The following is a 16,546-nucleotide window of genomic DNA, read 5'->3' as shown; positions in this document are numbered from 1 at the left end:
CTCCCGGAGAGAAATACTGTAAGTATATGTAGGAGCCTGTATCATGGGCCTACTCCTGGAGAGACATATAATAAGTATTTGTAGGGGCCTGTATCATGGGCCTACTCTTGGAGAGACATACTCTAAGTATTTGTAGGGGCCTGTATCATGGGCCTACTCCTGGAGAGACATACTGTTAGTATATGTAGGGGCCTGTATCATGGGCCTACTCCTGGAGAGACATACTGTAAGTATTTGTAGGGGCCTGTATCATGGGCCTACTCCTGGAGAGACATACTGTAAGTATATGTAGGGGCCTGTATCATGGGCCTACTCCTGGAGAGACATACTGTAAGTATTTGTAGGGGCCTGTATCATGGGCCTACTCCTGAGAGATATACTGTGGTGTGGATAGATAGGTGAGTGGATAGATAGATCGATGGTTAGGTGTAAATGTTGCTTACGAGACGCAAGTCTGCACAGCGATGTATATGTGTGTATTTGATCGTTACCACATCATCGTATCATAAATGTGGTCTACAAAAATTGTTAAAAGGCAGATGACGGGGTACATCTTGTATATGAACAACACGCACATCTGCAGAAATACTACAAGTATACGCTCAGTTTCAGGACACTGGTTTTGTCATCTGACTATAAGGATTTCCAGTTCCAACACTACGTGACTTTTCTCCCCTGGATAAAAGCAGAAAACCTTGCACAGTGCTAGGGATTATCATGATAAAACATATTTTTGGGGTGTGCCCGATTTTTTGGGCCTATTTTCATCCAAGAATGCCTCCAAAAAATCAAAGAGTGCTGAAGTCCACCCAGAATGGTCGCCGACCATAGTAATCATTTATTGCAATATGTGAGATATATTCGCCCTTCAAAGGGCTATTTCTAATATTTTCATGAAATCTAACAAACAAGATTTATGTTTGGTAGTAAAAGATATAATTCATCATCCAATTAATGAAAAAGTTACTGTTTTGATCAGTCACGTGACTTCTTTTTGTCAATCATCGACCTCATTCTGAAGTCTCCTTTTACAGAACGATGTGCACAGAAGCTGAGAAGATTTACAAATGCACTTCTTTGAGCATAGAGGTTGAGACTTGTAGCCACAGTTCTTGAAAACTTCGTGAAGCTTCTGACAGTGGCATTACACCGGTCGGCATGTGTTGTCGTCCCTTGCCCAACTAAACAAATCTTGCTCTGGTGCTTTCTATCTGGGAAGTAAATAAGTAGGCCATATGCTGGCCTGGTACAAGCTCCTGTTTGTGTGCTGTAGCAGAGCATCCTGAGTGGGAAGAAGGTTCTGCATCAATTTGATCTTGCGGTCGTGGCAGAACATTTCTTGTCGCAGTTCGTTGACTATGTTCACTGACCCTAATGCTGTCAGACATGATGCATGTGAATAGCTCAAGTGATGAAAATCTTCTGAGTCTTTGTTCACAGGTTGGAATGGATACTATACAGGAAAAGGGAATCTCTCAGTCACATCCTCATAAGATATCCAAGTCTTCCAAGCAGTTTTCTTGCCTTCTCCATTGAACTGTGATGTTGTGTCAGAATCAGTGAATGCGTGGAAAAAGAGAAGCGCCACTCATCTTCGACAGACCAGATCTTGGAATATTCTGTTGATGTGATAATATCTGAAGATTTTCCCTTATCCAAATGACATCCACAGCTGAACAGCAGACTTTAATTCAACCAGTTTGCATATCCTCTTCACTTCCTACTGTCACCACTGACTCCACAGCTGTTATGAACACCACCTTTCCTGGTTGGTAAGAGATGCTAGCCACACCAGAGTTTTTCTTTGTCCTTTGATTCTTTTAGAAAAGAAACAAAGATCATAGGTAGTCTAGTATGACGGGAAAGTTTTCTCCTACTACCTTTTCTTCGCTTTTCTCGTGTTGTCTCCTTCATACTACCTTCTTTGTAGATGTCCCAAACAATGCCCATACGATGGCAGCCCTCCAGTTGTCTCTTCGTTTATAGGGATCACCAGACATTTGGGAATCACCTCTATGAGGCGCCATCAAACACTTTGGCATCAATGTCAGGAGCAGAGTCATACTCAAGTGATGCAGTGTAAGAGCTCTGATTTGCAGTTTCGTAACTGAAGTTTTCCATGAATTGATATGGATGGTGGCCACGGGTGGTTTTCATGAGAACAGATTGATTTAAATCATATTGACGTACCTGACATTCAATGAACATCTGACTGAAGAGACTGTAGTCACTGTTCAGGTCATCCGTTTGCTGTTTGACTTAAACTGAGGTTTTGTTTGTGGTCACTTGAAAAAAGGGAGGTGATATGCTACAACAGCTTCACCAACACAGTGATGCTCATCAAGGGTCATCAGATCAGGAGACTTTTCCAGGAGTCTTAAATGTCTGCTGTGTAGCAAAACCATGTTCATTGCTTCTTGTATCCACCTTGTCATCTTGCTTCTCAAACTCTTGCAGAATTCTTGCATGTTCTGGTCCAGATATCACCCATCTAATTAAGGCAACATTTCTGTTAATCCAACTGCACCACCTGAGTGTTTTACAACTTTGCTGTTTTGTTCATGAGCTTGATCCAAAAGCATGGCAGAAATGTGTTTGATGTTTTGGGGAAAACCCAACCTCTCTGAAGGGTCTTCTCTTCTGTCGACAGGGAGGGCTTTCATATCTTTGATGTGAACTGACAACAAGCCTGCATAGTTGGTGTGATCAAGAGCAAAGAACCAAGAGAAAAGATGTTCGATTACCTGGATATACAGAGATATGTTTCTTTCACGATGGGACTTCACAAACATCAGTATCATTGTCTCAAGATGAAGAATCAAATCCCAGTATTTGAATGTTGGACTCCAATGTACGACATCCAATTTTTTCAGACAGCCCTCAAATGATTGTTGAACGTGCGGTTCCAGTGAGGACATTTTCCATAAGGCTATTTCAATTTGAAGACCTCCAAGCATGATAGTGCACACGTCTTCACCAAATTCACTTTCGCCATCTTCAATGAACATATTTTGCTAACGCAAAGTGGTTGGTCTACAGCCATGACTGGGAGTTGTCCTGGATTGCAATGTTCTGTGACTGTCTTGATGATAGACATACCATGTCTAACCATGGCAAGACTTGCGGCTTTGTCCTTAGAGAGAGGAAGGAGGGAACTTATTCCTACTGCGACCTGTTCGTGGGATTGACGAGAGGCATGAAATAAACTCATCCTTTTCAAATGTTCTTTAGCAAGAAAGCCAATGCAGTGCTTGATCAAAGATTCTTCTTTAGCTTTGGTGATGTTGTCCTCGACTTGATGATGCATGTGAGTTCCAGCCTCATTAACTCTCTCCACATTGCAGGCTACTGCAGGAACTATACAGTAACTGTCTGGAAGTGTAGGTTTGGAAGAGCTATAAATAGTGTCTATTGAAATAGGCTTTCTGCTGGTACCATTATCAACAAGATTATCAAAAAGTCTCAACCTCTATGCTCAAAGAAGTGCATTTGTAAATCTTCTCAGCTTCTATGCACATCGCTCTGTAACTGCAATGGAAACTGTTAACGGAGACTTCAGAATCACAGAGGTCGATGATTGACAAAATGACAAAATGTCACGTGACTGATCAAAACAGTAACTTTTTCATTAATTGGAGGATGAATTATATCTTTTACTACCAAACATAAATCTTAATTGTTAGATTTCATGAAAGTATTAGAAATAGCCCTTTGAAGGGCGAATATACCTCACATATTGCAATCAGTGAAGATTTTTTATAGTCGGCGACCATTCTGGGTGGACTTCAGCACTCTTTGATATTTGGAGGCCTTATTGGATTTTTGGGAAAATAGTCCCAAAAACATCGGACAAACCCCGAAATATGTTTTATCATGATGTTCCCCTGCACTTTGCAACGTTTTATGCTTTACTCCGGCATGTAAAGATAAACCTGAAAATCGGACCTAAGCCACTGGACTAATATGCAACATCAGGACATCAGCTGTGTCAGCGAACAGACTGTGTACGTCCTTTGCCCAGGTTGTGAGGCCAGAGGTATTGTGCGTACCTCATATCGTGACATATCGGTATTATTACACTATAGGTACAGTGTTATTACGTATAGGTACAGTGGTATTGTGCGTACCTCACATCGTGACATATCGGTATTATTACTTTATAGGTACAGTGGTATTGTGCGTATCTCTTATCGTGACATATCGGTATTAGGTACAGTGGTATTGTGCGTACCCTCACATCGTGAGGTTACTTTATTGTACAGTGTATTGTGCGTACCTCACATCGTGACATATCGGTATTATTACTTTATAGGTACAGGGTATTGTGCGTACCTCATATCGTGACATATCGGTATTATTACTTTATAGGTACAGTGGTATTGTGCGTATCTCTTATCGTGACATATCGGTATTATTACAGTATAGGTACAGTGGTATTGTGCATACCTCATATCATGACATATCGGTATTATTACAGTATAGGTACAGTGGTATTGTGCGTACCTCATATCGTGACATATCGGTATTGTTAGAGTATAGGTACAGTGGTATTGTGCGTACCTCATATCGTGACATATCGATGTTATTACTTTATAGGTACAGTGGCTTTTGTGCGTACCTCATATCGAAACATATCGGTATTATTACTTTATAGGTACAGTGGTTTTGTGCATACCTCATATCGAAACATATCGGTATTATTAGTTTATAGGTACAGTGGTATTGTGCGTACCTCATATCGTGACATATCGGTATTATTACTTTATAGGTACAGGGGTATTGTGCGTACCTCATATCATGACCTATCGGTATTATTACTTTATAGGTACAGGGGTATTGTGCGTACCTCATATCGTGACCTATCGGTATTATTACTTTATAGGTACAGGGTATTGTGCGTACCTCATATCGTGACCTATCGGTATTAATACCATATAGGTACAGTAAACCACGGTTATGACGAACAAGGGACCACTAGTTTTGGTTCGTTATAACCGTAGTTCGTCATACGCATTTCCATTAACAGCTATAGTAAGTGCAAGGGACACCCAGAACAGTTTCTTATAATCGTTAGTTCGTAATAAGCGTGTTCGTTACAAACGAAGTTTACTGTGGGCCGTAGTCAGCAATATTACAGTTATATCACAGGGACCCGGAGTCAGCAATATTACAGTTATATCACAGGGACCCGTAGTCAGCAATATTACAGTTATATCACAGGGACCCGTAGTCAGCAATATTACAGTTATATCACAGGGACCCGTAGTCAGCAATATTACAGTTATATCACAGGGACCCGTAGTCAGTAATATTACAGCTATATCACAGGAACCCGTAGTCAGCAATATTACAGCTATATCACAGGAACCCGTAGTCAGCAATATTACAGCTATATCACAGGGACCCGTAGTCAGCAATATTACAGCTATATCACAGGGACCCTTAGTCAGCAATATTACAGCTATATCACAGGGACTGGTAGTCAGGAATATTACAGCTATATCAGATGGACCCGTAGTCAGCAATATTACAGCTATATCACAGGGACCCGTAGTCAGCAATATTACAGCTATATAATAGGGACCCGTAATCAGCAATATTACAGCTATATATTAGGGACCCGTCGTCAGCAATATTACAGTTATATCACAGGGACCTGTAATCAGCAATATTGCAGGTATATCACAGGGACCCGTAGTCAGCAATATTACAGCTATATCACATGGACCCGTAGTCAGCAATATTACATCTATATCACAGGGACACGTAGTCAGCAATATTACAGCTATATTACAGGGACCTGTAATCAGCAATATTACAGCTACATGTATATCACAGGGACCCTTAGTCAGCAATATTACAGCTATATCACAGGGACCCGTAGTCAGCAATATTACAGCTATATCACAGGGACCCGTAGTCAGCAATATTACAGCTATATCACATAGACCCGTAGTCAGCAATATAACAGCTATTTCACATAGACCCGTAGTCAGCAATATTACAAGTATATCATAGTCACCATCAACAATTAACTTGTAAATGTCACGATGTCTGTTTCATACACCTCCAGTCTACCACTGCGGCAGCGACGATGGGTGGAGCGATCCCTTCTCCTTTACAGCCATGCCCGAGGGGACCGAGTGGAGTCCCCGCATCGTCATGTTCGGGGACCTGGGGAACGTGAACGCCCAGTCCCTGCCCAGACTTCAGTCTGAGGTGGACATGTATGATGCCGTCCTGCACATCGGTACGTAAATACAACAATACCCTCCGCAGTCGGGTGTATCCACAGTTTGTCATCTTAACGTTGTACGCAACTGCAAAGTGGAGCAGTTCATGAATATTGACTACCACGAGAATGGATATTGAGTTGACAGACTGACGGGAAGTCTGGGTTTCGAATCACAAAAAGCGGGCTAAGGTCGGGTCCACCCCTGTCTCTATTTTCACCCGGGTATCCGTAACCGTGATCCGTATTCATGTTTACCCTGGTGGGTGATTATTTCCACACGTATCCACACTTATGCCGTGTTCCAGACGTGCATGAAGGATATCCCACGTGGTTCACAATCGGACGTAAGAACAGGCACTATTCCATCCGACCGTTTCTGTAAAAACCGGGATCGAACCAACAATGGGTGCGGGGCAAGTATCCCAAATGTACGGATACAACTGTTGATGCCCAAGTCTATTTTCAGCAATGCAATTTAGCGAATACAAATGTGGATACGGGTTGAGGTACAAACAGCAGTAAATGATCCCTGAGATCCGCACCTCTGCACAGCGAAGTGCAGCTTAGACCACTGGACCACCAGTATCAGTCCTAAAGGGCACTCGTGTTATTCAGACCAGTGCGCAAGCGATTTGTAAAGTTGAACCTGGTTGTTTCTAAGGAATTATAATGTCGATCAATACATTAATTATCTTTTGAATTAAAGGCTTTTGAGATAGTATAAATATTCGATTCAGTCGTAAAGTGCTGATATTTAACTGAATATTGCGTGTGTTGTTTTGTTTAGTTCTTCTGCAAAATAATACATTCGGTGTTTTCCCACTTTTAGGTGATTTTGCTTACGACATGGACAAGGTGAGTATGCGTTTACTTTTCATTTGCTCGGGAGTGAGTGCCTGCGGTTTGATTTCACTATCGGAATAATTGGCTTCATAAATTATGTATGTATGGGCGTGTGCGTGCGTGAGTGCGTGTTAGTTGCGTGCGTGCGTGCGTAAAATTGACCTTACACAAATGTGTACATTACCGAAGTCTTACTACGTCCCAGGTGTACCTTTAATATCCATTCCGCTTGTATACACGCATTACAACCTTATCATTCCAGAATCAGAGCGCCGTCGGTGACGCCTTCATGCGGCAGATTCAGCCCATAGCTGCTTATCTCCCTTACATGACCTGCCCTGGCAACCACGAGAACAGCTAGTCAGTTTACCGTCATAGTGAACAGACTCTGTCTAAACCGACATCCGATAGATATAAACATAATGTCGTTTTAGGCAGAGGTCGGTTTACAGCACATTTATACACAATAAAAGATTGTGTATAAAAGATTTGTTAGCTTAACAGAATTGTCAGAATACTGAGATTTTGACTTAGACTCGTAAAATCCTTCAAGAACAATTACTTCATATATTATTCGAGGGAGTGATCGAGTCACCACAGACTGGCCACCTCTACAATGTGCATATGACATATTATCAAATGTTAAACATGAAGAGTAGCTTGTTCATATTAAGGAGGACTGGGTGGGAATGAAGTGGTATATTTGGAAACTCTTGTTCGCTTAATATATCTTCTGTAACTACACTGGGCCCTCTTACCACCCAACATTTCCATCGCATTGTTGCAAGGATGTTATTTGTTTGTGCTAGACGACCTCATTACATTTACCGGAGGTTTAATGTGTGAACATTTTCGTCGGTGTGAGGACTCATGAGATGGGCAGGGTAAATTGTCCAGGACGTGTGTTTATCCAGATTTTCACAGCTCCTGTTTCCAAGATCTGGCGTTGTTAATTCTGGTTTTTCTGTTCCAGCAACTTCTCCAACTATAAGAACAGATTCACCATGCCGTCTGACGAGCAGTCAGATAGAATGTTCTTCAGGTAAGCAAAGTGCCAGATAGGCAGCCATCCCAGAAACACATTACGACGTTGCATAGTGCCACGGTAGGTCCAGTGGACATGGTAGGAAGGTATTTAACGTGTACTGGTACATAACACAGTAACATCGTGACGTACGTGTATAGTCAAAACACATTACATCCGACAACTTACCTCATCTAGGAGAGTGTTATTGATCAACAGAGTGGGCCTCGCCTTTTGGTTTAAGACAAGGCTCTGGAAGCGAAAGAGGTCCTTTGAAAGAGGTCACAATAAAACAGCTATTGTATGAGATATTGGAAACTTTATAATGTTCTCAAGAATGTTATGGGGCATGCTCGTCAGAACTGCATCTCACTTGATTCTTCAAACTCTTATAGGTTCTGGACCTACTGAACTCATGGTATTCTCAAACGGGTGGTGCAAACAGCATTTCTTCGAACAGCTGTAGAATTTGTCCAAGTGACCGAAGATAATATGTTGCTTGTGCGGCACTCACAGTTTTACATCATACTGTACCATACTGTATCATAGCTGTCTTTTTGAGAATGTCATTGTATTCATTTCTTATGGTTACTTCTTTTACCAAATAGGAGTTTGTGGCGTTAAGTTGCTCTCTCAATCCTTGTGATGGGGTCTTTGATTCCATGTCTGTCTGGACTCATCAGCTCTGCTTTCTATGTGTTCCAGTTTCGACATAGGCCCCGCCCACATCATCTCCTTCTCTACCGAGTACTACTTCTACGTCAACTACGGCATCTCTCAGCTTGTCCGGCAGTACGAGTGGTTGGAGCAGGACCTCAAGGTAGGGACAGCATGTACTCCGACTACTGAAAATGTTCCTCACGTCCTCGTGGACATGTCCTTAACCTCCACTCAGACAACATTCACTCTTACACATTCACCTTACACGACCCTCCTGTGTTTATGCAGGAAGCAAGTCTCCCCGAGAACCGAGCTAAACGGCCATGGATCATCACGATGGGACACAGACCGATGTACTGCTCCAACACTGACAACGACGACTGCACCCACCTGGAGAGCTTGGTGAGGACAGACTATGGTTGTGTTCAGTTGGTTCCCAGTCCTGTGTGTCGCATGCTTCTCTCATTTACCCCTGACTGTCACTGAAGCTGGGATATGTGTACACTGAACAACCTGGACGTAGCACAGTGAGTGAGTGAGTGAGTGAGTGAGTTAAGTTTTACGCCGCACCAGACAATCCAGAAAGCAACAGCATGGGATACGTTGACATATGTCAACCAAGTCAGAGAACCTGACCACCCGATCCCGTTAGTCGCCTCTTATGACAAGCGTGGGTTACTGAAGACCAGTTCTAACCCGGACCTTGACGGCTAGCTTGTGTTAGGGGAGGTTGGCTTAGTTTAGTTGAGCTCAGCAAACCGTAGTTAAAACAAAGGAATGTTGTCATAATGTAATCGTTAAAATAATTTGTAATAATTCGTAATCTAGCAATGCAACGATCTTACTAATATAACATGTTACATATGCTACTGTCTGTAAGAAGTTACTATCACTTGCCAGTTGTGTTATCTGTATAATAGATAAAATATGATCATCAGGAAGATTTCTTATGGTCAGATGGTCAAGTATATCAGATACTTGTAACTTAATGCACTTAAAGTAGCAGTGTCACCCGTCAATGTTTTCTTGAAAGACTTGCGGAAATGAAAAGACTTTGCGTACACAGTTACCACGTCGTATATATTTATGTTCAGCTGAATAGAACTGGACAGCTAGAACAGGGAGGACCTACAGAAAGCAAACGCCTTCTTGGCCTAGTGGATAGGGCGTCTGGCCGGAGAGCGGAATTCGATGGTTCGATCCCCACCGCGTCGTACGAAAACATGTTGAGAGAGTAGTAGTTATTACCCTTCCCAGCACAAGGCACAGGACTGAGCAACGACTGGTGGACTTGGAGTGTACTGTGTCTGAATAGGCTGTCCATGTTAAACTGTATCTCAGTGGTAGCTCTGTAAAATCAGAACTATTCTGAACTGAAAACAATATAACCAGCCGCACATATATGCAAGCATGTCGCCACTCTATTCACTAATCGGGAACGCGACGTAAACATCAGATTTGTTAGACAGAACAACAGCAACAAAAACAAACAAAAAACAGCGTAGAAAGGAATAATTGCAGTTAGAATGTGATTTTGGTTTTATTCCTGCTCCTCTGCCTCTTCAGCGTGTATGCTCCCATGGAACACGAACGGTACAGTGGGACTGCACATCTCTGTGCACATAGAGATGCGTTTCTTAATGTTGGCAGGATCCGATGATTGTGGATTCGAATCTTGTTGCAGTTAACTTTAACTACCCGTGCCCATGAGCAGAATGGTTAATCTCTTCATTACTTCTGGTGTTTCAGCCACATTAAGCTCTCGCCATAATAAAACATAAATAATGTTCAAAGCGACCCACTATGGACTCACTCCTATGATTATCATTGTTGTTTAAGAGGTGTCATGTGAATCTAAACTTCGCAGGTCAGAATCGGGATTCCCTTCCTGCATGTGGGCGGGCTGGAGCACATGTTCGACAAGTACGGCGTGGACCTGGCACTGTGGGCCCACGAGCACTCCTACGAACGACTGTGGCCCGTCTACAACAGGAAGGTGGGTACCAGCAGGGGAGCGCTCAGTCACTGTCTTCATTCTATTTGTCCAGGTAAGGACTGGCATTCCCAAACTTCATGTTAACGGTTTGGAGGACATGTTCGACAGGTATGGAGTGGACTTGGCGGTGTGGGCTCACGAACATTCCTATGAACGCTTTTGGCCTGTGTTTAACAGAACAGTAAGTTGTCAGCGAGCATGTCGGAAACGACAGTAACTATTGTAATAAGATGGCCGTCTATACTGCCTTCACAAGGTCAGAGGGATAGAGGTCAGAGTGATAAACCTTTACAATGAGGTCTGTCTGAGAGGTAAACCTTTACAATGAGGTCTGTCTGAGCGGTAAACCTTTACAATGAGGTCTGTCTGAGTGATAAACCTTTACAATGAGGTCTGTCTGAGTGATAAACCTTTACAATGAGGTCTGTCTGAGTGATAAACCTTTACAATGAGGTCTGTCTGAGTGATAAACCTTTACAATGAGACCGATGAGTGATAAACCTTTACAATGAGGTCTGTCTGAGGATAAACCTTTACAAATGAGGTCTGTCTGAGTGGTAAACCTTTACAATGAGGTCTGTCTGAGTGATAAACCTTTACAATGAGGTCTGTCTGAGTGATAAACCTTTACAATGAGGTCTGTCTGAGTGATAAACCTTTACAATGAGGTCTGTCTGAGTGATAAACCTTTACAATGAGGTCTGTCTGAGTGGATAAACCTTTACAATGAGGTCTGTCTGAGTGGTAAACCTTTACAATGAGGTCTGTCTGAGTGGTAAACCTTTACAATGAGGTCTGTCTGAGTGGTAAACCTTTACAATGAGGTCTGTCTTAGTGGTAAACCTTTACAATGAGGTCTGGGAGCAGGGAGTTGTGTCCTCTTGTAGACAAGGGCACGTGTCCATCAGTTATCGCCAGGGAGCAGGGTTCTGTATCAGGGAATCTGGAAAATGCAAAAAAACAGGTTTGAAAAACGATAGTGCACCCAAGAAACACAGTCGATATATGTTAACAGTAGATTCTTATGTGTTTGTTTACAGGTGTACAACGGCAGCTACGACCAGCCCTACACCAACCCTGGTGCCCCCGTCCATCTGATCACAGGATCAGCGGTAAGAAGTTGTGTGACACACCTTATAGAAAGCATTCCGGAGGGTTAAAATTAATGTAACTGTATATAAATATTATGTATATGTGTATTATTTCACAGAACAGACCTGAATTATGTAATTCGCCGCACTTGACTATCTGGTGGGTGGGGAGTGGGGGGTGCTTTGATCATCATTGGGGTAATATGGGACTCGAACCAAAGACTTGATTGTGTTTTACTGAGTTATGTAAAGCGGCACCCAAGACGACTGGGCCAGACACACCAAACACACCAAAACTTTTACATTGGTTTTGCTTTGGATTGTAACGTGAATAAAGATTAAAGAGTGGAATATACATTTCTCGCACAGGGCTGCAGTGAGCGCCATGACAACTTCGCCAAGGATGCAGGCCCGTGGTCAGCATTCCGCAACCTTGACTACGGCTACACTCGGATGACCATCCACAACAGCACCCACATCAGCTTTGAACAGGTGTCGGATGACAAGGTGAAACTTGGAGAATTGTTTCAGGCCACAGTTATCAATACATTCATCTTGAAGTCTGACTTTCATTTACAGTCGCCTGTGAGTGAGTGAGTGAGTGAGTGAGTGAGTGAGAGTGAGTGAGTGAGTGAGTGTTTTACGCCGCTTTTAGCAATTTTCCAGCAATATTACGCCGCTTTTAGCAATATTCCAGCAATATCACGGCTTTAACCACTAGGCGACCCCACCGCCACACCACCGCCTGTGACTCGTGGACTGTCGTTGTGGTGTAAATGGGATGACTGGCGACGTAGGAAAAGATGTCTCCACTGTAAGGAATGTTATTAAAGCGTCTTAACACACACTTGCACACATCACTGGTCCCAGAGTTTGACTCGTCTAGTGTCTTAACACACACTTGCACACATCACTGGTCCCAGAGTTTGACTCGTCTAGTGTCTTAATACACACTTGTACACGTCACTGGTCCCAGCACGTCACTGGTTTTGACTCGTCTAGTGTCTAAACACACACTTGCACACGTCACTGGTCCCAGAGTTTGACTCGTCTAGTGTCTAAACACACACTTGCACACGTCACGGGTCCCAGAGTTTTACTCGTCTAGTGTCTAAAAACACACTTGCACACGTCACGGGTCCCAGAGTTTTACTCGTCTAGTGTCTAAACACACACTTGCACACGCCGCTGGTCCCAGAGTTTGACTCGTCTAGTGTCTAAACACACACTTGCACACGTCGCTGGTCCCAGAGTTTGACTCGTCTAGTGTCTAAACACACACTTGCACACGTCACGGGTCCCAGAGTTTGACTTGTCTAGTGTCTTAACACACTTGCACACGTCGCTGGTCCCAGAGTTTGACTCGTCTAGTGTCTAAACACCATGAATTGTAACCATGTAGAGTACCAGAGTTGTACCGACAAGATGCTATAAGGTTAGCTGGCTCTTCGCTTACATTATAACAAAAACTGACGGGATCGATAACTGGGTTACATTCTATAACTGTAGTATGTAATACAGTAAACAACACAATATCTGCAACAAACTATTGTTGAAAGTATTCTGGATATTTTTAAATAAACCACCAGTCAAGACTTCATTTAGGAGATAAACACACTGTGAGGGAACATCAGAGGTATATAACGATATTATAACAGCTCTAAATTTGATTTAGAGCTATTAGGAAAATCAGAGGTATGATATAACGTGATTATATGCTTCTGAATGAGTTTAATTAACCAATCACAATCCAGTATTTACTGAAGTCATGGTATAATAAGTCTTATTGTAATTCATAACCACCCGTGAGGATCCAGCAACCCGTGTTGTGGGCTTGTCTAGTGGGATCGGTGGTCCAGCTCGCTGTCTGGCTGGATCCATGTCATTGTATCCAATCCATGCTTATGGTATCGTTCGATAGATTTATGTCTCAGACTCAATCTGTTTGACTGGCATTTCAAACGCTGATGAGCTACAAGAAAAGTGAGACACTTTATGGATGATAATTTCTTTATTATATTAACCCTTATCCCACCAAGCTTTCTTCATATCCATTACCGCCAAGTGGGCCTGTGAGGCCCGGTCACCCCATTTTGATTCATATCAAAGAGCTTGACAGGATATTACGTTCTTCTTCACTATTAGAACAGTCACTGCTGTCACTAACACTTTCTTCAAAGGGAGGTTAAAACTCAGAATCTGTTCCACTGTCAGAAGGTACTGCATCAGCACCACTACCATCATCATCTGCAGCAGCAGGTTGGAGCAAAACATCGCGAAAATTGCTTCTCAAACTTCCTTAAGTGGCATTTAGAAGCTGGTGTGATGAAGAGGAACACTTTATATGGATAGACAACTTCTTTGTTGCAGTGGATGCGACGTTTCGGTGTAGATCCTAACACCGTTATCTAGAAAATGATACACAGTATCTGCGCAAGGAGAAATATACATGACGGGTATTTGGGTTTATACAACAGAAGAGGTCGATGTGTGTTGACATGAGGCTTGTTGTGATAAGAAATGATTGAAGCCAGTAAACAAAGGGTGGGTTATTTTTGATTAGTTGATCGTAAGCTGTAGGGATGTAATAAGAATCTCTGTTGATTGTCGGGTTGAGCCGTTTGATGTTGATTGCCTCTAGGAGTTCTCACATCTCTCCCCCATCATCACCGAGATCTACATGACAGAACCTGAAGACAAGACCCTCCTCACCTTACCCGTCACATCAATATGCTGGTTCCGGAAAGAAGACGACACTTTTGTCATAATCAACCCCACCGATGATCCCATCTGCCTTCTCAAACACCTTAATGCCCAACATCCACGCATGAAATTCGACGTCCAAGTAGAAAAAGACAAAAACAAACTCCAAACAAGTGTCTACAGGAAACTAACCCGCACAGACCAATATCTTCACTTCTCATCTAATCACCCAATACAAGTCAGGAGAGGTATAATCTCCACCCTAGCCAGAAGAGCAAAGAACATCAGCTCAACAACTCAAGGCTTGAAGTCGAGTTAGAACACCTTCGCCATGTCTTCATAAACCTTAATCAGTACCCAGCTAATCTAGTCAACAGAACCATCAAGACCACCCTCAACCCAAAACACAAACCACCATGTCAACAATCATCCCCGTTCATCACCAGTATACCATATGTCGATACAACCAGCCACCATATCCCCAGATTACTGAAGAAGCAAGCCAACATAGATGCTGTGTTCCAGAGAGGAACATCAATTCAGCATATCCTACAAGCCAACAGTAAACCAGCTACAAGCAACAAAGAAGACCCTTCAGGCGTTGTCTACTACATTCAATGCAAATGTGGAGACTCGTACATGTAAACCCAAATACCCTTCATGTATATAATTCTCCTTGTGCATATGTTGTGTATCATTTGCTTGATAACGGTGTTAGGATCTACACAGAAACTTCGCATCCACCGCAGTAAAGAATTTGTCTATTCATAAAAAGTGTTCCTCTTCTCAAACTTCTTCTGGCAGTTACTATGCAATGTATTCATTAGGAAGCTTTATCAAGGGCGTTGAGTGGAAGCTGAGGGGGCTGACCGGGCCTCAGAGGCCCGGCAAAGCAGTTAATGCAATAATATGTGCTTTTTAAAAGTAATGGTAATTATTTCAAAATAATTAAATTGAAACTTTTTCACAGCAATCAGTATTGTGATTTTCAGGAATACATTGAATACTGAACATTTATATAAAGAAATGAAGTTTTGGCATACCATCAAAGTGCACTTCGGGCCTCAAATGACCCACTTGGTGGGATAAGGGTTAAGATGCAACGTTTCCATAGAGATCACTATGTCGTTGTCAAGGACGTGATATGATAAAGACGTCCCCAATAATGTTATCCCACTTGTTTGTGACTCATTTACATGGCTATCACGATTGATATTGAGGAAGTTTAGTTTTTTGATATATTTTACTACATGTATTAGACAATGTTGAGCCATGGGAATCTGATGCACGTTTTCCTTATTTCGTTTCAGAAGGGGCAAATCGTGGATAGTTTCAAGCTCATCAAAGACAGACACGAATCTTACGGGCTTAGTGGCGGCAACTGAATCACAGAAAGCTATCCCAAAATAGATATGCGTAAATGACATGTAATTTGTCTTTCGAATATAGGCACGATCCAGTTTGTATTAATGTTTTCTAAAATGTTTTGACATTTGATATTGTTGATCCTGTCCTATGACGATATGTCTTCATTCGTTTCGAGCTTGAAATTTCGTCAGATTTGAAGATATTTGCTTCAACTATTTGATTACCTTTTCTTGGTTTGTTTTTTAATGAACGGAACATTTGAAATGTTGCTGCGACCCTGATTAATTATCTACAGTGGAAAATAAAGACATGTCTCAGATGGCGTGGTGGAGTTAAAGCCTCGGTATCTATATATCATTAAAGCCTCTATATATCATTATCAACCATGTGACGGCGACCTGATAACTGTGGCCGGATCAAGCTAGCAGGATATATCAACCATGTGACGGCGACCTGATAACTGTGGCCGGACCCAGCTAGCAGGATATATCAAACATGTGACGGCGACCTGATAACTGTGGCCGGATCTAGCTAGCAGGATATATCAAACATGTGACGGCGACCTGATAACTGTGGTCGGACCCAGCTAGCAGGATATATCAAACATGTCACGGCGACCTGATAAC

At 42.5% G+C, this 16,546-nt stretch overlaps 1 protein-coding gene across 2 annotated transcripts in view; it reads left to right on the top strand.

Annotated features, from left to right (window-relative positions):
- LOC124285168 (acid phosphatase type 7-like) overlaps positions 1 to 16,257 on the top strand; it is a 29,029-nt gene extending 12,772 nt beyond the window's left edge. Inside the window, exons 3-12 of one of the 2 annotated variants that reach the window (XM_046721350.1) lie at positions 6,074 to 6,250; positions 7,065 to 7,090; positions 7,341 to 7,438; positions 8,052 to 8,120; positions 8,808 to 8,922; positions 9,051 to 9,164; positions 10,811 to 10,939; positions 11,799 to 11,870; positions 12,219 to 12,356; positions 15,863 to 16,257. In XM_046721350.1, the coding sequence (XP_046577306.1) occupies positions 6,074 to 6,250; positions 7,065 to 7,090; positions 7,341 to 7,438; positions 8,052 to 8,120; positions 8,808 to 8,922; positions 9,051 to 9,164; positions 10,811 to 10,939; positions 11,799 to 11,870; positions 12,219 to 12,356; positions 15,863 to 15,937 (1,013 nt within the window). In that variant the 3' untranslated portion in view covers positions 15,938 to 16,257. Of the gene's footprint in view, positions 1 to 6,073; positions 6,251 to 7,064; positions 7,091 to 7,340; positions 7,439 to 8,051; positions 8,121 to 8,807; positions 8,923 to 9,050; positions 9,165 to 10,629; positions 10,759 to 10,810; positions 10,940 to 11,798; positions 11,871 to 12,218; positions 12,357 to 15,862 lie in introns of both variants that reach the window. The other variant, XM_046721349.1, reaches the window with a different exon arrangement.
- The last annotated feature ends 289 nt before the right edge of the window (positions 16,258 to 16,546 follow it).

The sequence above is a fragment of the Haliotis rubra genome, unplaced genomic scaffold (genome assembly GCF_003918875.1).
Source record: "Haliotis rubra isolate DU_JTF1 unplaced genomic scaffold, ASM391887v1 Scf354, whole genome shotgun sequence".
Classification (NCBI taxonomy): domain Eukaryota; kingdom Metazoa; phylum Mollusca; class Gastropoda; order Lepetellida; family Haliotidae; genus Haliotis; species Haliotis rubra.
The sequence above is the reverse complement of the archived record's forward strand: the minus strand, read 5'-3'. Positions and strand labels throughout refer to the sequence as shown.